This window comes from Sphaerodactylus townsendi, linkage group LG05 (genome assembly GCF_021028975.2).
Source record: "Sphaerodactylus townsendi isolate TG3544 linkage group LG05, MPM_Stown_v2.3, whole genome shotgun sequence".
Classification (NCBI taxonomy): Eukaryota; Metazoa; Chordata; class Lepidosauria; order Squamata; family Sphaerodactylidae; genus Sphaerodactylus; species Sphaerodactylus townsendi.
Window position 1 is genome coordinate 101,649,770 of NC_059429.1, and position 26,106 is coordinate 101,675,875.

The 26,106-nt window shown below is 42.5% G+C and overlaps 1 protein-coding gene across 1 annotated transcript in view; it reads right to left on the reverse strand.

Annotated features, from left to right (window-relative positions):
* Nucleotides 1–1,386: 1,386 nt before the first annotated feature.
* The window catches only part of SNTA1 (syntrophin alpha 1), a 63,245-nt gene continuing 38,525 nt past the window's right edge, over nucleotides 1,387–26,106 (reverse strand). The window contains exons 2-7 of the mRNA XM_048498334.1: nucleotides 13,829–14,024; nucleotides 10,925–11,132; nucleotides 8,885–9,015; nucleotides 4,599–4,795; nucleotides 3,751–3,938; nucleotides 1,387–2,260 (exon numbers count right to left, since the gene is read on the reverse strand). Of these exons, the coding sequence (XP_048354291.1) occupies nucleotides 2,168–2,260; nucleotides 3,751–3,938; nucleotides 4,599–4,795; nucleotides 8,885–9,015; nucleotides 10,925–11,132; nucleotides 13,829–14,024 (1,013 nt within the window). The 3' untranslated portion in view covers nucleotides 1,387–2,167. The remainder of the gene's footprint in view (nucleotides 2,261–3,750; nucleotides 3,939–4,598; nucleotides 4,796–8,884; nucleotides 9,016–10,924; nucleotides 11,133–13,828; nucleotides 14,025–26,106) is intronic.

Below are 26,106 nucleotides of genomic sequence, written 5' to 3' on the forward strand. Positions count from 1 at the left end.
GGGCCAGGGCTTTTACAGCCTGGTGGAATGCTCTTCCTCCAGCTGTTAGGGCCCTGCGGGACCTTGGGGAGTTCTGCAGGGTCTGTAAAACCAAGCTGTTCCACCGGGCTTTTGGGGAGTCTGGCCACTGAGTCCACCCCTCCCTGTTGCCCTATGTGTCATCGGCTTATCTGAAAATCTGCCAGTCCCCTCCCAGGGTTTTACTGGACGTCATCCACCTAATTTATTTATTAATTATGGAAGGTTAATGCTGCTACTGTTTTTATTGTATTTATGTTTTAATTTTGGATTATTTGATTGTTTTAGTTGCAATGTATTGTGTCTGGTTGCCTGTAAACCGCCCTGAGCCCTTCGGGGGTAGGGTGGTCTAATAAATCGAATAATAATAATAATAATAATAATAATAATAATAATAATAATAATAATAATAATAATAATATTATTATTATCATCATCATCATCATCATCATCATCATCCTAGGCAGTTCACCATCCATGTATTATTATTATTATTATTATTATTATTATTATTATTATTATTATTATTATTATTATTATTATTATTATTATTATTATTATTATTATTATAGAACATAAGAAGAACATAAGAACAAGCCAGCTGGATCAGCTCAGGTTGCTCCTGAGCACCTGGACTGTTAAATGTAGTTTGCAATTTAAAAAAAAATCTCACCAACACCCAAACAAATCCCACCCCTAATTTGGTTACACACATAGAAATGTGAATGAGCAAATAGGGAGGAGGGGGGCACTACTAAAAGGTTTGAGAGGCCTATCCAATCCCAGTGGTTTTTTTTAGGGAGATCTATAAGCGTTAGTTTCTTGTTGAGTGCTGGCCATAGTAGGGGCAGATATTCTAAGTATACTGAAAGTGAACCTCCATCCACTGCATTCCAGGACTCTGTGTTCAACAAGATTTTCACCACTAGGAGTCTTTGCATGTCTTCACCCAAACATTCTGTTTGTTCTTGCAACAGAACTAGTACATTCTACCCATCCTCACAGTTCCAAACATGCCACTGGATCATTCTGTACTGTGATGTGATTCCACTGTTGCGCAACTAGGACAATATAGAGGATAGCATTACCAGTCCCAATCTTTCCTCCTTCCCATTCCTGCTTTAACACCAAACATGTGAGAGCACTAAGCAATGCAACTAGAACTATAGATGTATGGGCCAATGGGATTGCCATGCAGTGCTTACGATGAATACAAACAAATCTCCTTCCCTGCCCAAATGATATTAATAAATAAAGACCAGAAGAGCACAGAATGGAAGCCAAGAACTTTTGGGATCTGAGCCTCACTCAGCTAACTTCAGAATTTGTTGTGAGGATAAACTGGAAAGAAATGGCTTCAGTCATCTGTAGTACTCTGTATTTATTTCACAAAAAAGGAAAACAAAATAATAATTTCATGCAAGAATTTTAGCTCATAAAACTAATTGTTTCCCCTTCTCAAGAGTGCTTCCTGTTTTAGCATATATGTGAGAAATCAAATTGAAAGGCCAAGAGTTAGCAAAACAAATATATCCTGATCAATTTTATAATTATGGCTTCTGTGACTATCTACAAAGTTTGGATATACTGGTAAATCCACAGCCACTTTCTAGTTTATGTCTGTCAAATGTCAAAGAAATGGCTTACAGTATTTCCAGACTTTATGCTTTATAGAGAATGAAGAAATCTGTCTTTATCTACCACATTTTGCAGCTAAAATGGTGTTAAAATATGCAACAAAAACCACCAAGTCAGCATTTCTTTAAGGTTCATAAACTGAGCGATATAAATATAAAACCTTGATACAAACAGATTTTTTCCATATATAAAATATCATTTTCAAGGCACTAATGTGACGGCAGAATGAAATTGATGTGACATCCTTTGCTGTCTCAGATTTTCCAAACTTGCGATGGGCATTTTCATAAGGAAATAGTTACTTCCTGGGCTGTCCGATCCTAGGCAGTTCACCATCCATGTATTTTGATCAGCTATCCAGAAGTCCTTTGGCTATCAACAGATTACACCAGCTGTCCTTGCTCCAGTCTGTAGTGGCATTCTAAAAATTTGTTTTGGCCACTGAAATAATAGCCATAGTGCATAGATCTCATGAAGTCTTGGCTCTCTCTTTAGGTCTTCCTGCTTGTCCCTATGCCAGCAGCCCAAGCCGGGTCACTTTGGCAGACAGGAATGAATGGATGATGAAGACAATGGTTTTGGGGCAGGAATGAAGATCTAGTTGCTGCAAAGAAAAAAAAATGAACAATCAAGAGTCGTTTGATCAAAGCATTTCACCTGCATGCATTTCCTAGAACTTGGTCTCTAAATATAAGTGTTTGTGTAAAAAAGAATAGTTACCAACTACAGAAAACAGAACAAATTAACTATTCCCTATACTACCTGAAGAATGACAGATAATATACTGATACAGGTTGTTCTGCAATATGCGAGAAGGTCAAGGACCCTAGCAAACAACTTCACAAGCAATTAGGAAGGATACAGCACTGGTTAAAAATAGAAATAATATGTTGCAGAGTGATTTGCATCAAGGAGATAGACCAAGGGCATCAAATTATGAGTGAGTCTAGATTTAGAATAACATTGTCCTCTCTAACATTCTGAACTTAAGAACTGTTCTTCATTTTAACTCTATACTTTGTATACCTTATGTAAATTAACGGGATCTGCATGCAGAGCTTTGATTTGCCTTCCCCTCTGCCCATCAAACAGGAACAACAAAATTGTGAGAGCAAGAAAAAATAAGCAAAGAGAAAAGTTGGTGGTCTGAAGTGAAAGCAAAGAGGCAGGGATAAGGCGCCATCAAGAACGCCAGGTCCTCAATCCTTATACATAGTCACTGAAAGACATTTCCCCATATTCCGTCTGGTTTCTGAGCCTTTTTCTCTATTTTTCTCTACTACCAGGAATATGAAATTATTTACATCATGCTGCTTGAAATCACACACTGGAATACACACACACACACACACACACACACACACACACACACACACACACAACAAAGCACATGCTGTCATAGCTATCTTCAAGGAACTTTTTTTAAAAAAACTTTTTTTTCTGATAGGCTTGTATGGAAGGTTTGAATCATTGCCAGCTAGAATTCAAAATTATGGGCTAAGACACTACTTTTCTTGTCAGGATCTTTGATACTGCAAGAAGTTTCTAGAAGTTACTTTCAACAAAAACTCTTTTCTCTCTGCTGAAATGTGCAAGTTAAGTGCAGCCCTTCAGGGCAATTGGGATCAGTGCCTCATCTGAAACTGAGATATTTCATAGAAGTCATCAACAGCTCTTGCTTTCAGAGAGTCCTTCCACAATTCAGAGGTCTTATCCCGCAATGGGACAGGCCTGACCCTGTCAAAAAGAACATGATGACTTCATTCTAGTGTTATCATGTCCTAGGGGCCTCCTAGTTAAGTCCACACACCATTTAATATCCAGCCCATTTCATCCCAGAATTCTAAAGGCTTACGGTCTTCAGTCTCATTCCTTCTTCGTGGCCTGATATGACAGAATACACTTTAGTAAAAGCATTTCAAATCAACCCTTTGAGCTCCTTGATATCTCTTCCATGGTTCTCTGAAATGCCCCTGGGAGGGGTACACAGACTTTGTTTCCTACTGATAGCATCACAATCACTTCTCTAGGAACCTAGCAGAAAAGCAGGGAAAACAATTATCACAGGAAGGGGGAAGTCAAAGAGGGACTCACAATCTCTCCTTCTGAGCTGCCAAAGTCCAAGTAAAGCATCTTGGCCCCATCATCAGAGGACATCTGCAGCCTCTCAAAAGGTTGCTGCAGAAGGACGACTTTGGTGAGGCCTGGCTCCAGGGTGGAGATGGTGAAGCCCTTGTCGATGTGGATGGACAATGTGCAGTCCCTCCCATTCCATGTGCATGCTGGGGGGAAAAAGAACATCAGGTGCAGAGGGTTGTTATCTTTACTGAGTCCAGCCTTCTAGAGAGGAGCTTGCTATTCAACTGCAGAAACTGGCTATGCTGGAAGGGGATGACAAACTGCAGGACACTTGTTTTCAAACTTGACATCTTCAAGAAGCCAATCAACCTTTTGCATATCTACTGCTATATACTAAAGAAGACTTGAGGATGTGAGTAGGTCAGGACCTCACATCACTTTGTGCAAGCGGATTCCTAGGATATACCTAGTGCTTTATGGTTGTTACATTTTGCTGATCTACAAAGGTAGACATACTGCAGATGGACTTAGAAGTGCATAATTGTTTAGGATTGCACTGCAAGAGTGGTAGAACCACAGGGTTCCTATCAAATAGCCTCCTAGCTCTAGTTGTTTTCACTTGATACCAAAGATTGAAAGAAGGCTGATATTGGCTCAAGGTCCAAAAATCAGTATTGACTGAATACCCAGGCAGGCTCTTTGCCAGGGAAACAGAATTGATATCTAACTCCAGGAACCAACTAGCTCTGATTACAGATCAGAGATCACTGTGATATAATTGCCTGCCTTATTTTTATTTTAGGCAAGTTGGAAGTTAGAAACAACATCAGTCCTGAAATGCCAACTACCAAATATTTTCTGACCTGTTGACACTTCCTGGATACACTCAGCTGCATTGTGGCATCCGTCAACTAGTATCCTTGTCCATGTGGCCAAGTCCCGGTGCGTCTCCACACTGAACAGGTGTGTCTCCACACCTTTTTTGGTTCCGGTCCGTAATGCAAACGAAAGCTCGGTGTCATAGAGATGAGATCCCTTGGATGGGCCAGAGTGTACCAGCCTGTGTAAGATGGGAAAGAAAAGTACTTTCAATGTGATGTGAATCCCACAGGGAAATAACCACCCTAGAGATCCATTGTAGTGTATAAGGGTGGCACATGATACTCAGAAATAAATATGACATACTTTAATGGCTGAAAGAATAGGTGGATCTAGGATGTTCAGAATTCAAATGTGCCCTTTCTACAAACACTGTGTGCTCTTGGGTAAGCTACTCCACTGCCACCTGCTACGTGGAGATAATACTATCCTTCCAGATCTGTTGTAGGAACTGCATCTGAAGAATGTGCGTGAAGCACCTTGAACACTGAAAATACTATCTGAATGCTAATTAACATCTCTCTCTCTCTAATTGCAGTTAACAGTCAATTACCAATAATCTGATCTGAGCATATTCTGCATATAACTGTAGCCATTATGTAAACTTCGCCACATGAGACCGAGAACAATTCAGTGTGCCTTTGGAGATTAACGGTGTGTTTGAGAAGCATGCCACTGGGCAGGTGGAAGCACACCCAGATTCTGTTGAGGCCAAAACTCCTTTGCTTTTACAAAAGACCCTAGCAGATACAACTTCTCCTGGCATAATGCTTGAGTGGTAAGAGAAACTATTAAAGCACTGGATGTTTATTAGCAACCCCCATCCTCATGAGTACCTCTGTGCTCTGTCATGCTTGTCCTTTCCAAGATGCAACATTCACTTGTGAGCAGCTGATTCAGATAAGGCCTGACACTGTCTGGAGTTCACTCTCTAATGCCACAGGCTGTGGGTTGAGTGGCCAAAGAAGACTGAGGTCCTATGGCGAGCTTGGGAAGTGAAGATGAAGATGACTGACTTCTGACTCTTGATGGGGTACAGCTAACATCCATGCTGACCACCAAGAATCTTGGAATGATCCTGGCTGCCTCCTTTTGATGGAGGCACAGGTCACAAATGTAGGCCACCTGGCATTTTACCATCTTCGCCAAGTCAGGCCGTTGTACCCGACTTGTCCCAACTCAACTTAGCCACAGTGATCTATGCAACAGTGATCTCCAGGCTGGACGACTGCAACCCACTCTATGCAGGGCTGTCCTTGAGGCTGCTTCAGAAATTCCAATTGGTACAAAATGCAGCTGCTCGGGTCCTTACTGGGACCCCATGGCGGGCACGTATCCAACTAGTGCTCTGCCAGCTGCATTGACTCCAGGTGGAGAACTGAATCAGATTCAAGGTTTTGGTGTTAACCTTCAAAGCCCTAAATAGTCTGGGGTCTCTGTATCCATGGGACTGCCTCTCCCAATATACTTAGCAAATAACCTGCTGGTGGTTCCAGGCCCTAAAGCTGCCCCTGGAGCAAAGATGAAACTTGCTGCCACTGTGATTCCTGAAACCACATAGATTTGGGTACAGAAAATGTATTATGGAAACCCTTTAGTTTCAACTGCACATTAGCGTCCAGCCAATGTTGAACTAACTTATGAATCAATGCCAGCTTAACTGTCTCCTTTGAAAATCTCATCATTTTAGGAGTATACCTAAGAAGCTTGTGATAAGCATAAAGCGTAAATGCAACCAACATATGCTTGACACCACATCCACTGTAGAGGTACACTTGCTAGAGAATAGTGCACACAGCATTTGCAGTTTGTGTAATGTTTGAAACTTTTATTTTGGTTGTCACTGGGCCAGTTATTGCAATAATGACCACCAGAGGTCACTATGATGCTGTTCATAACTTCAGCAACTCCATTCCTTGCATAATACAGCAACTTTTGTGGCTCTCCACCATAACATCCACAGGTAGTTAACCCTTCCTTCTTCTGAACTGCTGTGATGCATGTAATCATGCACAAGGACACTAACATTTCAGATACCTTTATATCAATAGTCATGTGAAGAATCCTACTATGTGCGTGGAGAAGAGAAAGTGAATAACTCTTCCTGCATTCATTTTTTATTTCCATAGATTCACCTGTGGTCTGAACAGAGATACTAAATATACATTGTGCATATGCTGACTTTCTCCACATAACATCAGTCAACTTGCACCATTTAAGAGCCAGCCCAGCCGCACAGGAAGGCTCCCCCTGCTAGCCATCTGGTATCACTGCTTAATATAGCTATCTTTCAAATATGATTTTGTGTTTTAATAGCTGTACTGATTTAGTGAACTGATTTAGGGGTTTTTTAAAATACAGTTTTAGGCTGGCCCTGGTGCTCAAGGAGAAAACCCAAACAGATGGACTATTCGATGAAACATTCTTCCTGCTTCCAATTGCCTGGTCTTGAGCATCTGGTGTCTGTTTTCAGTCCTTTGTCAGAAGAGGGCAGCAGAACTTTACAAAAGCTCCATCACAGAGCAAACCCATATTTCCAGTTTCTTCAGTTTTTATTTTAAGGAAACAAGCTGCCCCTGCCTGTTAACTGCTAGATATAAAAGTGATTTCCCTTACCAAACCAGGTTCTCAAGACCAGTTGCCTCCACAGGCAGGGTCCTTCATATAACTGTATTTCGCAGATTAAGCAATACATATTGAGACAGTCAATAGAGTGCCACAGACAGGCATGAAGAAGTTGTCTGGAAAGAAAATTCCTCAGAAGAAGGCAGAAAGCCCACACTCTACAGGGGAAGGCAAACCCTTCAAGAATCACTACCCAATCAGACAACGCTCTCCTCAACTCCAATTTGGAGGACAGAGTCCAGACCAAATTACATAGTTACATTATTTTCAACATATACATAAACAAATAGAGAATATGACAAATGCACTTTTGCATATTTATCTGGCATAGACATGCTTCTCATGGGGCTGCTTCATTGCAGCTTCATTGAGTATAATGTGTGAATTCACCTATTATGGAAAGTCCTAACCATGAAAGCAAAATTCATCCAGTTCATTTCTTGTAATGGTAAAATGTTCTTAGGTGTGTGTTTGTTTGTTTTTAAAGGTTTCTTGGTGGTTATTAGGCTTCAATTTTTTTTATCATTTCCCTTGTTTAATTTGTTCTTCTTAACTAATTTATACCTGGGTCATAAAATAAAACACCATAATATCATAAAACCAGCATAAAAATTATGAAAATTAACAAATAATTAAAAACTTAGTCACACACAAACAACCAAGGCAGACGGATGAATTATTCCCGTCCTTTCATTGTATTTCTGTGAGGTAATTATCAACAGTTTTAAGTCCACGTCTTTTAATGCAGAATAATTAACCCAACATATTTCTCTCAGTAACTCATTTGTCTTGGAGTCATCACTTTTCTCTGGGAATGGAGTCAAATAACCAAGTATTTCTAAGTCCAGCTAAATAGAAATTCCATGCACACTGTGATAACATATTGTAAAATATACATTGGCTTGCCATGGGGATCTAGAAGTTAAAATTGGGATGGCCTGCAAGAGCATGCTTCCAAAACAGCACTTTGAGGTGCATTCTGGGCTACAGGGGGACATGGAAGGTAAGAAAATTATGGTCTGTGGGCAGAAATCCTTTTGGCCATGGAAGCACTCTGGCAGTTCCAAGGCTATAGCTGTATCAGTACAGTCTAAGCATTTCTGTGCTACAGAAAAGGACCAGAATTACTGTTTTTAAAAATTTGTTATTTATTCGATTTTTAAAAATCCCCACTCACCCAAAGGGTCTCGTAACAACTTACAATACCTAAACAGCATCATAATAAATAAGTTAAAAATCAGCAAAAATCAGATAATACATATAAAATATTAACATACACCATACCAATATTAAGGCAGCTCAGAACATCTGGTTAATCTCCAAAGGCCAATCTGAACAATTCAATCTTGCAACAAACTAAGCAAGTCCTGCAGGGCACAGGTGCCATCAGCGAGTGCCTTCCACAAGGTGGTAACCAAACTATCCTGTATCAGGGTCTATGCAAGAGGCCCCAAAAAGATGACTGGGGGGTAACCTGCTAAGTATGAGGGTCCCAGACCAGTCACTGTTAAGGGTGTGTGTGTGTGCTGTGATGTTTCTACTCAGGCCGCCAGTTGCTTAGAAAGGGGTTTTTCCACATCCAGCCAACAGAGACTGATGGCAGAAATACAGAAACAAGCACGCTCCAAATCATGGTTTGCGTTACCTGGTAGCTATGAGAGGGAAGCTGTGCATAGGCTTGTTCAAGGCATCTCTACTTTGTGGGAAGCTGCTGTAGAAGAGAAGCTCCTTCTCTGTGAGGACAGCAAGGATGTTCTTTGTCCCATCTCCAGGGAGCTGCAAAATGGCAACAGTCACAGAAACTCAGACAAGAGGGAAATGTCCACGTTGACAAGTCTACCCAAAAAGCCATGATGAGCAGAGGCTGAGACTGGCTGCCATCTGACAGGAAATGCATTTGATAGGAGAGTTCTTGTGACATCATGGTTTGCTTGGGAGTGATTCATGCTGAAATCAATGGCATCTGAATTGAAGGGTTTATTATTTTAAAGATTTCATAAACTGCCCTGACTTCTAAAAGAGGGTGCGAAGTGGCTTCTACATTAGACAGCAAACATGATTACAAAATGCAAGGTAATGTCAACAAAATAATGTGAAATAAAACCACAAAACCGCATGCAAGTCGGTAAATAGAATCAAAATACATTCCATAATAAAATGAAACTCAAAATGTCAGTCTGTATCAAAGATTATTCTCTACCTATTCCTACAGCTCCCAACCTGGGGAATGCGTACCCCTAGGGCAGGGGTCTGCAACTTGCGGCTCTCCAGATGTTCATGGACTACAATTCCCATCAGCCCCCGCCAGCATGGCAATTGGCCATGCTGGCAGGGGCTGATGGCATTTGTAGTCCACGAACATCTGGAGAGCCGCAGGTTGCAGACCCCTGCCCTAGGGGCACACAAAAAAATTCTGTAATGGATTTGCTAATATGGGAGTGCAGTTTTAGGGAAATGGGTTGCCAAGAGGTGAAAAAAGGTTGGAAACCACAGTTCTGTTTGATTAAAATGGTAAAGTTCTCCTGGCCTTTGGGGGCAGGAGGAATCCTGAATTGTGGGGCCAGTATACGGAAGGCCTTGTTCTGTATTACTTCATGGACAGATGGAACTCAGAGCATAGCTCCACCACAGATTAAAATGGCCACTGCTAACTGACTGAGCATCATTTATATTCTTCTGGTGAATCACTCTAAAAAAAACATGAAAATCTGTAGACACAAAGATACTGCTGGCCTACATTTAAACCAAATACATACATTACCACAGTGGTAACTCACACATTACCCCTGCTTCCCACACCACCTGCCTGTCCCACTTCCTCTGCATCGATTGAAGTGCTCTCTGTCCCCATAGAGCCTGATGCTAAAAACAGCTGTTCAAAGTGTCACAAAACTCCATTTTTGTTTTTTGGCATCAACTTATTTGATAACATGAGACAGGGTCTGCTACGGCCCTTGATGCTCTGAAGAATGACAGAAACAATAATTGCATTCGAGAAACATTCTTGATACGAAGCAGGTCTTTAAACCTTTCCCACGTATCCAGGGCTTCGACTAATGTCTGTAAATGAGGAGGCTGGATGGTCTGGAGCAGAGGGGCCTGTTCAGCTGGGAGACACATCAGATCCTGACAGAAGGCCACAAGTGATTTTGCATATCATTTTCACAAGTAAGACAGATGTCAAGCTACAGTTGGCAGACACCCTGCCATTCTTTTGGGAATATTCGTCTTCAGATATGAAAAGGGGAGTGGAGGGAAGCCCCTGCTGGAGATCAGAAAAACTGGAAATAAAATGCTAAACAAGAATATAATGCGGAACTTAATATGGAAACATGGAACACTGAAATAATGGAAGCTTCTATTCAGTTGTCTTCCTTTTCCTCAGTCTGTCCTTTAAAAACCATAGTAAGTCCCTAGAAACATCTCCAGTTCAGTCACTTCTGGCTTAAAAGAAACAACCAATCAATTGCTATAACTTGACCTTGCATGAAAGCAACAGGCACCATACAAATTAAGCATATGCATACCATGTGGCATAATTTAATAGCAAACTTGTTGGCAAACACAGTGTGAAGGCTAAGTGGTCTTTCTACAGCTGTACTTGTTAGGCAATAACTTTTCCTTACTGGGATCAGTGAAATTCAAAGCAATGATCACAACACACAAAGGAGGAAGGCAGCAGTACCTGCTCCGTGAGCCAGCCAACATGCTTGATATCTCTGCCACCAGCCATGCCGACTCCAGACTGCAAAACTCTGAGCTCCTCTTTGACTCTGGGCAACAAGGTGCTGATGTTGCTATGGATGGCACTGAACCACATCTGGGCAGACACTTCATCCTTTGCCCGAAGAAACAAGGGAATCCGTCCATCTGCTGAGCATACTTCCAGGTACCTGCATGAAGAAGCCTGCTTAACATGAGACCGAAATCCTTCTGAGCAGCCAACAGGCTTGCTATTAGAGCAGTATACGACCTACGCTGTTCTTGCATTGCCATTTGCAAAGATCCTTTTTGACTGTATGATCTGAACCAGGTGTCCAGGACGAACGAGAGAATTCTAGGTCTACATACTACTGAATGAAAACCCTTTTGCAGGTACCTTCATGACGGAGAAGAATGTAGCCAATACATATGTAATGCCTCCCACCCCAGTTTGACACCATTGGTCCACAATGGCCAGAAAACCATTGCAGCCTGCCCCCTGCACCTCACTACTAGCCCTGCACGCAACTTTGAAAGTGCAGAGTGTAAAACCCATGTCATCCTGGCAAATAGTTGATTGGTCTTGACCAGATTCTTAAGAGAAGCAACATACAAATCTTGGTGGGAGACATTTAGAAATTTTAGGGGGCATATGGGGAGGTATTTGTGATTTTAGATGCTCCCTTTTCACCTGTTGCAATGGTTTCTGTGAAAAAGTGAAGGAGATTTGTTTTATACTGTTCCTGCAACGTTGAGCAGTATTTCTCTCCTAGGTTCTTACAAAACGTGGCACACAGCATATAGGAATGAAACCTAACAATAAGAAGTTGTCTGATGCCCATCAGGCAATGTATCCCTCAGATCTGCAGCTCACAAGCATATATTGCATAAATATATAGAGTTGCCTTGAAAGCTAATTACATGCCCTAATTTCTTTCTTTTTTTGAGCCTGTTTGCCAACTAAGATCTTCTTATTTATTTATTTAGGATTTATATCCCACCCTATCCCCGCAGGGTTCAAGGCGGGTCACAACAGCTATGGTCTCCTCCAGTTTGAGCTCTCCCATTCAGCAGTCCATGTGGCCAAACATGGACCCTTCTTTTTCAGAGGCTGCTCCACCAGAAGGGAATGGCCTCTCCAAGGAGTAATGGAAGGTCCCATATGCTGTCTGTTTTCCATAAGAATCATACAGTTGTTCTTCTAGCACAGGGGTCTGCAACCTGCAGCTCTCCAGATGTTCATGGACTACAAATCCTACTACCCCCGCCAATTGGCCATGTGAGCAGGGGCTGATGGGAATTGTAGTCCATGAACATCTGGATAGCCGCAGGTTGCAGACCCCTGTTCTAGCAAGTGTTTTGCAGTTAATTCTTTAAGATGGTAAAGTTGCATAGTTTTGTTTTTCTTGTCTGCTTTTAAATGTTAATTGTCAGCTATCTGGAAGACAGCTACCTTGAGATGCTACAATTAGTAGGAAAAGTATCAGATAAATATTTAACAAATGTGTAGCTGAAGGGTGCAGGAGTGAATTAAAGGTGAAGACCCGCTGGTCTTGACCTTTCGGGAGAGAATATTAGCAAAGAGAATGTTCTACTTAATTTTCTGCTGTATCATTCCCCAGTTCCCTTCATATGTCCAGCTTTGTGCATTTGTAACAAACTTTTTAAAAAATGTTAATTCTTTTAGGACAATCTCTTACTGCACTTCTCGCTGCTTCTGTGGATGCTGATGCCATTTTAGCAATGAGTGTGGTCAACTAAAATTTCTGCAAGGCCAGCAACATGGCAGCAGATTTTGTCCTCCCAAGGGCACTTGAAAAGATCACAAAGGGTGTGAGGGGGAAGACACACAAGATCCCCTAGTCCTGCTGCACTGTGGCCCTGATCAGAATCAGGCCCTTATGCCTGGGTTCTCCTCCCTGGGAACAGAATTAACAATCACCCAGGCATTTGTTTTCAGTTAATAGGATATTCTTCAATGCACTCTTTGAAGAACCCTCCTTTCCAGTTTTCAACATCTGTTAATATTTTAAATTACTGTTTCCTCTCAATATGATTATACTTATTGATTTGATGTCATCTGCAATTTGTAACACTTTAGCTCAAGTGCCTGCCAACACTTTATCTAGTGCCCCACAAGTTTCTTTCGGAAAATGGGTGGGGCCAGGTCGGAATCTTGCAAAGCTATTGATTGGCTACTTTGGTGGCACCTGCAATTACAGAGTTGGTTTTACTCTGCCTCTCATCACCGCCCCTTTCTCAATGTCTTTAAATTACCCCTCTTCTTTACAACACTTGGACTTTCTCTGGATGTATGTGTGGCTCCACCTCCTGTGGCAGCCATTTTGTGATTGCGCGCATCCACCCTGTCGGCATTCCAAAGTTGCCCACAAGTTGGGGACCTTTGCTTTAGCTGTTACAACTGATCATTTTGATTTAAAAACCGATACTGTGAGTCATTACTATTGGCTTTCTAAGGAACCTTTTTGGTTCAAGAGGCAAGATAACTTCTAAAAAATAAATCCCAGAACACATTTGGCATTTTTTACTGGTGTGTGTGTGTGTGCACTTTATTTTAAAACAATCTCCACCACTTTGGGATGGAGATCTCACTACATAAATAAGAAAGTGATAAATCTATGGTTCATGTGAACAACAGATACAAAGGGCTGGATTCAAGCTTTTAGAAAGGTGGTTGACAAGTTTTTTTTTCCCTTCGTCTGCAGTGCACGCAACAAAGCAGCACTTTAGTCCTGCTTCCTTGCCTAGCTATTGTGCAAATGCTGCATCACATGTATAAATGCCCTCCCAGAGAACTAACAAAGACATAAAATCCCCAGGAAGTGCCGAACGGTGGCCAAGGGCCTTGGTGTGGCGTCTGGATTACCTGTTTTCTGGATCACTGGGGAGGCATTTCCTGGATACATAGCACATTTTGAGAGGGACATTCTTTCCTTCCTTGAGATCTCTCAGAGAAAGAGCAGGCGAGGCTTGCTTCTGAAGGGCTGGTGAAGAGTCCCAAGTTACAGTTGCACCGCTTGACGAATTTTTAAAATAGGGCGAGATCTCCTTCATGTATTTGACTGGAACAGAAAAAAAGAACACAAGAGCATTTTAGCTGCAGCTCAAAATACCTTTTACGGGCTACTGTCAACACTAGAGCCACCATTTAGAGCTGGGCTCTGTAATACAAGCAAAATTCCCAGCAAAGTCGCTCCCCGAAACACCTGAGCAGCTAAACGAGGCTTCCCACATCCACATGAAAGCTTCTTCACAGTCTGTTTTTTTATAAGCTTGAATTAGAAAGGCTTGTGGTTCAGTGGCACAGCACTGCGTGTAGACAGTTTCAGGTCAAATCCCTGTCATTCTTAGTTAAAAGATTTCAGGGAACGGGGAAAGACCTTTCTCTGACTGACTAAAACTTTGGAGAGCTACTGCCACTTTGAACAGACAGCACTGAATCTAGAGAGACCAATGGATTGATTTAGTACACAGCAGATTTGCGTGTTTGTGGACTCTTTGTTTCTGTACACAGCAGTTCCTTTGTATGCAAAACCTGGGTTTGCTTTTTTCACATCTGGCTGTAATATTAATATAAAACCTGCACTGGTATGCCCAACTGATTCCTGTTCTGCATTCTATCCGAAATGTGCACTTCCACATGGCCAAAATAATGAGAAAAGCACTCAAGTACCTTTAAAATGCCTTTTGCTAAAGTGGACTTTATATTTCACACTTCATCTATTTGTGTATTGTGGGGTTGCCAGGTAATGTGCAGTTCTTGGTAGGACTGGATAAGTTTGGCTAGATTCCTCACATCTCGGATCCTTCAGTGAGTCATTATTACATGTACAATTAAAGAAAGACAAACTTTGGGAGGAAGTCATCTTGCTGCAGAAACTGTAACCTATCATGCATTACCCACTTACCTCTCAGCTGTGGGGTTTTCCTTCTGCTTTCTGTGAGAAGCATCCAGCAGAGCAGAGCTGATCCGCCATTTTGGCAGCCTGCAGTTGCCTTGCTTTCCCTGATCATGGCCTTTGCAAACCTGGCTGCTGATAATCAGTCCCCACAAGATCTCCTGCAAAGAAGCCTGCTCTACAGTTTCCACAACTACCACCTACCCACTGCTCTCTTGAAGCTGCTACCTGCCACCGTCGTGTGTGTGTGTGTGAGTGTGTGTGTGTGTGTGTTTTGTTCAGCATTGCTTTGTTGCTTCATTTGAATGATATATAGCTGAATAGAATGCTGGTGACAAAACAAACAAGGAAAGTCCTTTGAGTGCCCTGAATCGTGTGGAACTCCAGACAGGAAAGGGCAGGCAGGAGCAAGAAAATCCTTCCCCTATCCAAGCTAGGGGAAAATTCGGAGGGGAACATTTGGACCTAGAGGGAAATTCGAGCTTTGCCTGCTCTGTTGGGATCTGCGGTGCTGTGACTGTGGGGGGCTGTACACAACCACAAATCAGCCCTCAAAGAAATGAATGCTCACTGGGGAGCAGACCTCATATGCATAATAGGCCTACATTCACACAACACAGCTATTTTTCCCCAACTATGAAGAGCCCTGGTAAACATACGTTGAGTTTCTAGCCACGTCCACAATGAATCAATCACACAATGACTTTATCACATGCCAAACGGCACACTCAACCTACATTCTTCAAATGCCAATATGATTATGCAAATTAGATACACGTGTGCCAGATGGCACCTCAACCTCAAGGCCGCTCTCTTTATGCCAAATCGATATTTATGAAAAGTGATTTGTCCCGAGCTGCTGCTTTAAAACGTACTGAATTAACATTTTTGTTAAAAAAAAAAAATCACTGGCTTTGAATTGTTCCACTTCCCTTTGTTCATGACATCCCACAATACAGCATACAACCTCACAATCAGGGCACCTGAAATTGCTACCAATGAGCGACTGCTGTTGAATCACTCAAAGAGAATTTACCTGACTTCAACTTAGTAGGGGTCTGGGCCTCCATTAATACCCATGCCTCAAAATGTACGTGACATGCCAGTCAGCCGGTTTGTCTTTAGCATACTGTAGTACATTCTTTGACTGTACTGAGTGCTCAGCGGCTGTGTCCCACAGTTCTTAGGTGTTGTCCTGAGGCAGGAAGGCTACTGGAGAAATGGAAATGTGATCTGCCATCTCAGTGGAAACTATTTCAAAGAGAATTACCGCTGTACAAGCCTGGCCTTTGAAGCCAATTTCACTATTCTCAACATCCCACGTAACCATCCTTATAGTCCCCCAACAACTATTTAAAGCTACGACGGCTGGGAAGAAAACTAGGGTAAGTTGGGCAGATGTGACAGTGTGCTAACTAGATTATTTTTTACACTTGTTCCCAATACGTCGGATAAATGTTCCCGCCTGCGCAAGCTGTTCTCTGACCATCAGCCAAGTGGCAATTCAAAGGCACTGGGAAGCCAGCCAAGACTGCTCCGAATGCGGTCTAGTGGGAGCCTCTGCCACGGTGATGGACCAGCTGATAAGACGGTGAGAAAAGGGGCTTGTGTATGCAAAACAGCACACTTCTATTTAGATTAACTGGTACAGGGCAAACTGATCACTCAGAGGGAATTGCATGTGTAGTATTTGTGGGGGAAACCTGCAGTGATGCTACTTGATTTGAAAGAGCAAGAGATCAAGATTCCTACAGGAAGGTGCATTTAATATTCCATTGACAGGGCCCAGAACAATTAATACCACAGCCTGTAGAAAAGACAAGACCACACATTTTAGTTTTAACTGTGTGCATTGTTAGTGATCCCCAGGCATTTATTTATTTGCAGATTTACATCTTACTACTTGCCCGGCACGGGCTCTCAAGTCTTTTTCCCAGCAACTGCTTCAAAAGCTGAAGAGGCAAGCTGAGCCTGAAATCCTACTATGGCCAGCCTCTCCAGCAGTGAGAGCCGCTGCAGCAAGAAAGCTTTAAAGTTCATTCTCTGGCAGCAAACACAGTTCTTGCCTGGGCATGTACACAAGCTTCTTTGGATCATCACTTCTTTGGTAAACCTACTGAGGGATGTGCACGGGGAAAAACACCTAAAGCTGCTCTTCAAACAGGCCAATGCTATTGAGCTATTCAGACAACTTTAAATTGTTCAGTAACGTTTTAATGCCAAGTTCTGAACTACGTTTCAAAAACTCCATGCAATGCTCTTTAAAGATTGCAGCCAGCATTCACAGTAACCCAGATGGCTGCCTGCTAAATTAAGGGCTTCACTCCCTAACAGTGAGAAACATGGCAAAAAAAGTACCGTATATGCACCAGAATGTTTTTAATCACTTTTGAATCTGAAACAGAGTCTCCGAGTTATGGCTGTTGAGACCTCTGATCCTTTTCAAAGCTTCATCCTGCAGCAAAGGAAACATCTATTGTTCCAACCACTGAGACAAAAGACTAACAGTCTTGCATTTTTGCAGCCTGTATTTTGAAGTCACTGGGGCCTTCTTTTTTCCCCCTTCTGGTCAAAGTATTCCAGAATATTAAACAAACCGTGCAGTATGGAAGCGCTGCTAATTCTGACAAAATATTTACATTTTGAGAAAGAAAGCAGTGGTGACTGTGTTGTGACAAAACTTGAGAAATGCAACCAACTTGCCTGGAGCCTCGAACTCTCCTTAGTGGCAGACAAACGATATTGGAGCATCTTTATAGCTGCCTGCTTCGGCCAGCTTTTTGAAGTGGCAGAAGTTTGGTCAGTGACTCAGGCTTTCCTGTGATTAACCCAAATGGTCCCATGTATTGTCATGCAGAGTCACATAGTTTTCTATGTATATGCCAGCTTCATCTCATGTTTAGGTTGTTGCCCAAAGGCAGAGGCGGAGAAAGGGGAAACTGCACCCAGGGCGCGCCTGCGCCCTTGCCGCAGCGTTGCTCACCCCGAAATGCCCATGGAACGCCCCCTCAACAGCCCAGCCACACCTTCGCTGCTGCTCCGCCCAGGGCATCACACACACCCGCTCCATGGGCGCTATGCCACCGCCCAAAGGACTCACAGAATCATAGAGTTGGAAAAGATCAGAAAGACCAACAAGTCTAACCCCCTGCAATGCAGGAATACACAATCAAAGCACTCCTGACAGATGGCCATCCAGCCTCTCTTAAAAAACCTCCAAAGAAGGAGACTTCATCACATTCTGAGGCAGTGTGCTCCATTGTTGAACAGCCCTTACTGTCAGGAAGTTCTTCCTGATGTTTAGGTGGAATCTCTTTTCCTGCACTTTGAATCCATTACTCTTTGTCCTGATCTCTGGAGCAGCAGAAAACAAGCTGGCTTCCTCTTCAACATGACATCCCTTCAAATATTTAAACCTGGCTATCATGTCACACCTTAACCTTCTCTTCTCCAGACTAAACATATCCAGCTTCCCAAGTCTCTCCTCAAAGGGCATGCATTCCAGACCTTTTACCATTTTGGTCACCCTTCTCTGAACCAGTTCCAGCTTGCCAATGTTCTTCTTGAATTTCATTCAAGAAGATTCACTGGTCTTACTAAAGACAGAGATCCTGCTGGGCTGGAGGGATTCTGGGTTAGGATATCAGTTCTCAGCTCCTGACAGTGTGCAATCAACATCTAAGCCATCTGTCAAGATCCTGGGTGTGATTCTAGATGCCTCCTTTTCTATGGAGGGTCAGGTCACAAATGTTTCCAGGTTGGCACTTTTCCATCTCTGCCAGGTCAGGCAATTTGTGCCCTTTCTGTCTTGCCCTGAGCTCGCTATAATGATCCATGCAATGGTCACCTCCAGGTTGCATTACTGTAACTTGCTCTATGCAGGCCTGCCTTTGGGCCTGATCTGGAAGCTCCAGTTGGTCCAAAATGCAGCTGAATGGATCCTTGCAGGAATGCCATAAAGGACACTCATTCAATCTTTGCTCTATCAGCTGCATCGGCTTCAGGTGGAGCACTGAATCTGATTCAAAGGTTAAGTGCTGATGTTTAAAGCCCTTAACTGTCTCAGAACAGTGTACCTTTGAGAATACCTTTTCCATCCTGTCTCCCAGAGAGCATTGGTCTCTGTTGGTAATAACTTGCTGGTAGTCCCTGGCACAAAAATTGTTTGGCTGTCCTCAATTAGAGCTGGGACTTTTTTGGCCCTGGCCTGGTGGAACACCCTATCAAAACAGATAAGGGTCCTGCAGGACTTGTCTTAATTCCCCAGGGCCTGTAAGATGGAGCTGTTCAGCCAGGCCTATAGATGAGGACAGCAACCGGTCATGGTTCGATCATTGCTGACTCCCTTTCCCCTTTCCCGACTTCCCTTTCCTTCCTTTTTGCCCCTCCTGTCGTTGTTCTGCAAGTTTGGAGTTAGGCTTAGGATATACAGAACTTCCATGTATGCAGGTTTCAGAGCATATAATATTTTATATGTACATTATTGCACATTTTATATTATATGATGTATAGAAGAAGAAAAAGGAGAAGGAGAAGAAGAAGAAGAAGAGGAAGAAGAGGAAGAAGAAGAAGAAGAAGAAGAAGAAGAAGAAGAAGAGGAGGAGGAGGAAGAAGAAGAAGAAGAAGAAGAAGAAGAAGAAGAAGAAGAAGAAGAAGAAGAAGAAGAAGAAGAAGAAGAAGAAGAAGAAGAAGAAGAAGAGGAGGAGGAGGAGGAGGAGGAGGAAGAGGAGTTTGGATTTATGTTCCCCCCTTTCTCTCCTTATATCCCCCCTTATATCCCCCTCTCCTTATATCCCCCCCTTACAGTCTCCTTTCCCTTCCCCCTTCCCACAACAAACACCATGTGAGGTGGGTGGGGCTGAGAGAGCTTCAAAGAACTGTGACTAGCCCAAGCCTCCACAGCTCAAGCAACAGAACAGGGAATCAAATCTGGTTCTTCAGATTAGAGTGCACCTGCTCTTAACCACTACACCACGCTGGCTCCTTATGATGTAAACCATTTATATGATGTAAACTACTCTGAGCCCACTACAGTGGGGAGAGTGGGATATAAATTAAATTTTAAAAATAATAACATTAAAGGGGGAAAGTTCTAGAAATAGTTCCCTTGCTAATGGCTGTTTTCAGTATTGTTTGGTGAAAAGTATGTACTGGAAGCCATCCTACTTGCCTCTCTACCCACAATTCCCTTTGCGAAACTTTCTGAGGCTAGCAGTGCTCAGATTCACAATTGCCTTGCAGCTAGCAGACCACTGCTTGCGTGACCTTCCATTCAAAAAATGTACAATGGGATACAAATGGCTCTGTCTCTCTGAGAATTCCAGTGACCTTTTGTTCTTGTTTTAATGTGTGTGGTTATTTGCTTTTATTATAATGGCTTTATACTGCAATTTTGCTGTGTATCTTTTAAATCCCTTCATATCCCTTCTAAGGGCAGAAAATCAGAATATAAATGTTGTTGTTAACGTTAACAACAACAACAACAACAACAACAACAACAACAACAACAACAGTAGTAATAATACACTAGACATAACAGCAGTTGGGAAAAATTGTGGATAATTGATGTAGCAATACCTGGTATCAACAGGGTTGAAGAAAAATAACTAGAAAAGATGACAAAAAACCAAGATATGAGAGTGAATGTTGAGAGATCACAGCACAAACCAGTAGTTGTGGTCCCAGTAATTACTGGTACACTGGGTGCCATACCAAAAAATTTGGATGGCATTTGAACCCTCTACATGTTGATAAAATCACTATCTATCAATTACAAAAGGCCACATTGCTTGGATCTGCATATATACTATGCTGATACATTATGACATCCTAAATTCTTGGGAAGAACCCAAGAATCCAGAGCATGAAGGCCAGCACTGGCTGAAGATCTGATGCTTGTGATTTCATATAATAATACATGAGCAGTACATAGGTGATCGTCTTATTCCTGAATTGCTTCTCTTAAAGAACATGGTGAAGTTTGCTATCACTAGTGTAAACACAGTTTGTTCAAACATTTCCTCCAAAACAATATCAGTATATCTAATAGCTATATCAAGAAAAAGCAACTTATGGTGATTATGTACTACTTTAACTATAAATATCAGAGAATCCATCCTTCGACCACATTATTATGGTAAGCAAAAATATGCCCTCTCTCTCTGATGAAGAATATCAACAGAAGGTAGCTTTGTTGGGGATAACTTAACTTGCTGATCAAGGAATGTTTTGAAGGATTCCTTCTTCATGCAACAGCAGGGAATTTATTTCATTCTGCCAACTTCTCCGTAATTACAAAGTGCACAAAGATCTTCCACAAAACAAAACTTGGCCTCCAGTTCTGGCTGGGGACACTACCTGTATGGTACAGTGCTCTCATGTTCAGGAGTGCCTTGCCAAAGGTCTCTCCCCACCACCCAAGCTTGCATAGTTTAGGAACAGCCCTTGCTAGAATTTGGCAGCAATAACACAATCTCTTTTTATAGCTTGCTGAATATTATCTCTGCCAAAGAATGAACAAATAAATGCCCCCTGGTCCCCAAAATTACTTTTTCCCAAATTTCTTTGCTCAGCAAATGTCGAGTGGTGTCCCATGGCCTTAATCTGACCCACCCCTCATTTGCAATCTCAGGGAGCAGACAGGTCAGCTGGTGGGAGATCCTTATCTGTATGGACATACAGTGGAACCTCGGTTTTTGTTGGCAATCCGTCCAAAAAGAATAGATGAAAACCAAAACCGATGAAAACCGAGGCAAACTTTTCCATAGGAATCAATGTAAATCCAATTAAACCTTTCTAGGCACTCCAAAAAACATCCCAATAACACATTTTGGGTGAATAAACATAGTATTTAATGCTGAAAACAGTAATAAACAATACTAGGATCAGCTTCAGAGCCAGTGGACCAATGTCGCACCAGAAAGCTGTCCAAAGAGGTCTGTTTCTGACGCCTCTTTAAGATTTATCTGAAATGGGGCAAGACATTGTCATTAAACAAGTTGCAGACACGGCCTGCAACAGCTTTGTCCTGGTGATTTTTCTCCACAAACCCCTGCACCTTACTGCAAATCGATGAAAACCGAGGCAAATCAATGAAAACTGAGACAAATTTTTCACTGAAAAAATCGATGAAAACCAAAGGCAATGAAAACTGAGGTTCCACTGTATATTTTTATGTGTGCATGTGTGTGTGTGAATAATTTTTAAAGAGTTAATAGCAGCAGCTGACCGGGGGTAAAATCAGGACCATCATGCTGGTTGAGGTTGAACCTCTCCCCTTCCCCTTTCACCATTGTCCTGATTTATATTACCTCCCCAGAGCAGTTATTCTCAGTGCAGGGGAAAACCTACATCTTCATGTAGGGTATGCAGAAAGAGAGGAACACATTTTGAATTGATACAATAATAATACCAATACACACGCCACACTACTGCTGACTTTTCAAAAAAGCAAACAAACCCATCCTTGCAGGATCTCTCACAGGCGTGGCTATTTTGGCTCAATGAAGGAAAAACAAACACCGATGGGGTCTTGAAAACCCAAAGCAACGAGCAACTCATCTCCCTCCCCTTTCCTTCTAGTTTTCCATGGAGGGAAAGAAGGAACATAGCAACTGGAGCACATGAGATTCCAGCCAAAAGACAAGATGGGCACTCAGCCATACACTCAAAAGACCAAATCATGTTTTACTCAGTAGATGAGTTTTCTATTTGTGGTCAACATGTCTCACTCATATCGTGTGCACAGGAGACAGGTGTCCACAAACACAGACTTGGATCATAAGCCTCATTTATGCTTGCAACCCTCTTTGTCTGCTGTGGAGGCCGCAGTCTTCCATCAAGCAGAATGTTCCTCTGATGCTAGGTGCTTTATAGCTCATCGCAAGACAGCTGTCTTACAAGTGCAGAAACTGCTAGCCCTGGAGGAACGCCTCCACCATGGATACAAACAGAATCAAGGCTTAAGAATTCCCACACATGCCCTGCTTTTGTACATGCCCTCCATGGTGTTCACCAGGCAAATCACAAGAGAGAGCAGCAAGTACAAATTACACTGTGCAAAGGGTAACTCTGCACCCCCTGAATCCCACTGCCACACAGAACATTTCAGCTTTTTGCTGTCTTAGACATGAGAGGCAATTACCCCTGAAGTCCAGAGGCAATACTTAATTAAATGTTGCTTATCGTAATCTGACTCTACTGACCTCACTTTCACCTGCGTCTCGCCTGAATGTGATTTATATTATAGCTGGTCACCCTCAGCCATGTTGGTCTGCAGCAGAATAGCTTTAATTGAGTCCAATAGCAACTAGAGTTGCCAGTTCCTCCCTGCCTACCAGAGGTGGGTGGGAGTAGGGTTGCCAGCTCCAGGTTGGGAAACAGCTGGAGATTTGGGGGTGGAATGTGGGGAGAGAAGGGATCTCAGTGAGGGACAATGCCATACAGTCCGCCCTCCATGGCATCCATTTTGTTTTTCAGGGAAACTGATCTCTTGTCTGAAGATGAGTTGTAATTCCCAGAAATCACTAGGACCCACCTGGAGGCTGGCAACCCTAGTAGCATCTTAGGGATGAAGAAGGTTTTCAGAGTATAAGCTTTGGTCAGTTAATGCTCCCATCTGGCAAAGATAACACTGACTCTCAAAAGCTTACATCCCGAAAATCTTATTGGTCTTCAAGGTGCTACAGGACTCGAATCTTCCTCTTTGAAGAAGCTCCTTCAGGAACCATGTTGTTAGTCTGTGGTGTCTTTTCAAAGGTATGAAACACACTGCTCTCAAGGGAAAGTCATGCTGTTAACATAATTGCTAATTCGGTCGCCAGCACCAACTCTTACGTATTTTGGTAATAGCTGGAGTTTTTATTTTCAAACCCTAGCAGATGATGATGAATAGATCCGTGCCCTTATAGAAGAGAAAACAAGAGGATTCACATGCAGGGCAATCCGGGGTTTTGTTTTTGCAGTCAGTTGGCAACCTATCTATAAAATCAATACTGGATGGCTTTTCTGGCTGTCTGCCACAAACACAGGAATTCCCTCCCTCCGGGAGGTGCGAGCGGTATCATTGTTACATGCCCAAAGGCATTTGTAATCCAGAAAGCTTTTGAGACATGTGGACAGAGTTATGTGACAGTTGTAATTTTTAACATTCTGGTTTTTTGCATTTGTTGCTTTAGAATTCTACTGGTTTTAATTCAGTTTGTCAGTTACCTTGAAGGAGAGGCTGCAAGGGCTGAAAGGCAAGCTATAAATATTCTTAAAATAAAAATAAACATGGGTCTGTCACATTTTTATCCCACTGTTCCTCCAAGGAGTTCAAGGTGACAGACATAATTCTCTCCACCTCTATTTTATCCTCATAGCAAGACCTGTGAGGAAGGCTAGGAGGAGAGTGGGAATCTGAACTCATCACTCTAGTCTTAGTCTGACCCGCTATCATGTAGGCCAGTGATAGCGAACCTTTTCGAGACCGAGTGCCCAAATTGCAACCCAAAATACACTTATTTATTGCAAAGTGCCAACACGGCAATTTAACCTGAATACTGAGGCTTTAATTTAGAAAAAACTGTTGGCTCCAAGGTGTGCGTTACTCAGGAGTAAGCTTGGTGGTAGTCAGTGGCTTTGCTTTAAAGCAACCTTGCAACTCTTCCAACGAATGAATCACATCCCTAGGAGGGCTTACTCAGAAGCAAGACCTATTGCCAGCAACCAAGCTTACAACCAGGTAAAGGATCATGCTTTAGTTCTTCGCATGAAAATCAGTGGGGTTTAACAGCGCTTAACAGGGTTACCCACACTGCTTCCCCAAAACCTGGCCTTAGGTTTAATGGTAATAATCGAGCACAGCGGCCCAGGCTAGCCTAAATGTGGGGGGGGGGGACTCTGTGCGTGCCCACAGAGACGGCTCTGAGTGCCACCTCTGGCACCCGTGCCATAGGTTTGCCACCATTGATGTAGGCACTCTGAAAAAGGAGCCACAAGTTGTTAATAATTTAACAGAAGGGCATTATTTTAGATGTTCCCTTCAGATACACTTTCACCTTGTGACTGTAGATGCCCTCTGCAGCCACACATATCAACATAGCACCTTTGGGAGTGGTAAGCACCGACTGACCACTCACACTGCACCAGAGAATGAACCTTCTATAAAAGGATAAGGACAACATTTGCAAAACGGATTGAGTTTCACAACTGAAGTCCGGAGTCTCAGGGTCTGGGCAGGACTGATGGGGAAGGGTGGACGGGGAGGGATCTTCCCTTTCTGTGCCTCTTTCTATAAATAGAAGTCTCACCCTTTCAGTCATTTGATCTTTCCTATGATTTCTTCCCAAGTTCTTGATCCTAGCAGACAGTACTTGCCAATGACTGGGATAGAGCTTGAAAAACTGATTAAAGAAAGACACATGGACAGACAAAAAGAAAGCTGGGAAAAAGGTGTTTGATGCATATGTTAAAGTTTGAGCCCTTTCAGAGGGGTGATTTAGCTGAGAGTGATCTAAGGGGTACTTTGTAAAGCAGAAATATAACAGAACTAGACAGCCATGCAAGGGCAACAAGATCCACCTCTCTTCAGACAAAGGCTTATTCAGGCAGAAACAGGAGACGCGGCCTGTACAACAGGCATTTTGCCATTTCAGTGCCAGCAGAACAGTATTCCTAACATTGACCATACAAATGCCACAAGAGCTTATCAGAGCTTTAGTCTGTATACGAGCCAGTACAGATAGCAGCTAACGGAATGGAGCTGTAAATTAAGTCATACCCGGTTCAAACCTCAAGTTTGCCATAAACTTGCTAGGTGGCCACCAGCAACCCCCACTCTCTGTCAACCTCAACTGTCTTCTGGAGTTTGAGGAATATTAACACTGACCTATCCTGAAGAATGATTGTAATGTTTATAATCAAGTCACACATGGGAAGTCCTTGGAACATCTTGAAAGCACTGTGCAGATGATAATAATTATTATAAGTATGTATCTCAGTCATAAAGGGATAAGTTGAGGAATTCTTGGTTACAACCAGACCGAATACTGGACACAGGTTAGAATCAGCACGCAGGACCAGACCAAGATCTTTTTTCTATCTGCAGTTAGCAAAATGGAAGCTCACTATGAAGATGACAACACTATGAAGATGACAAGAGGTATATTGTGTCTGAACATGGAAGTTTTATCTATTATGGCTAATAGCAATTGTTTAGGGAACTATACAGCTAAATTTCCTATCAATTTTGTTTCATGAGGCA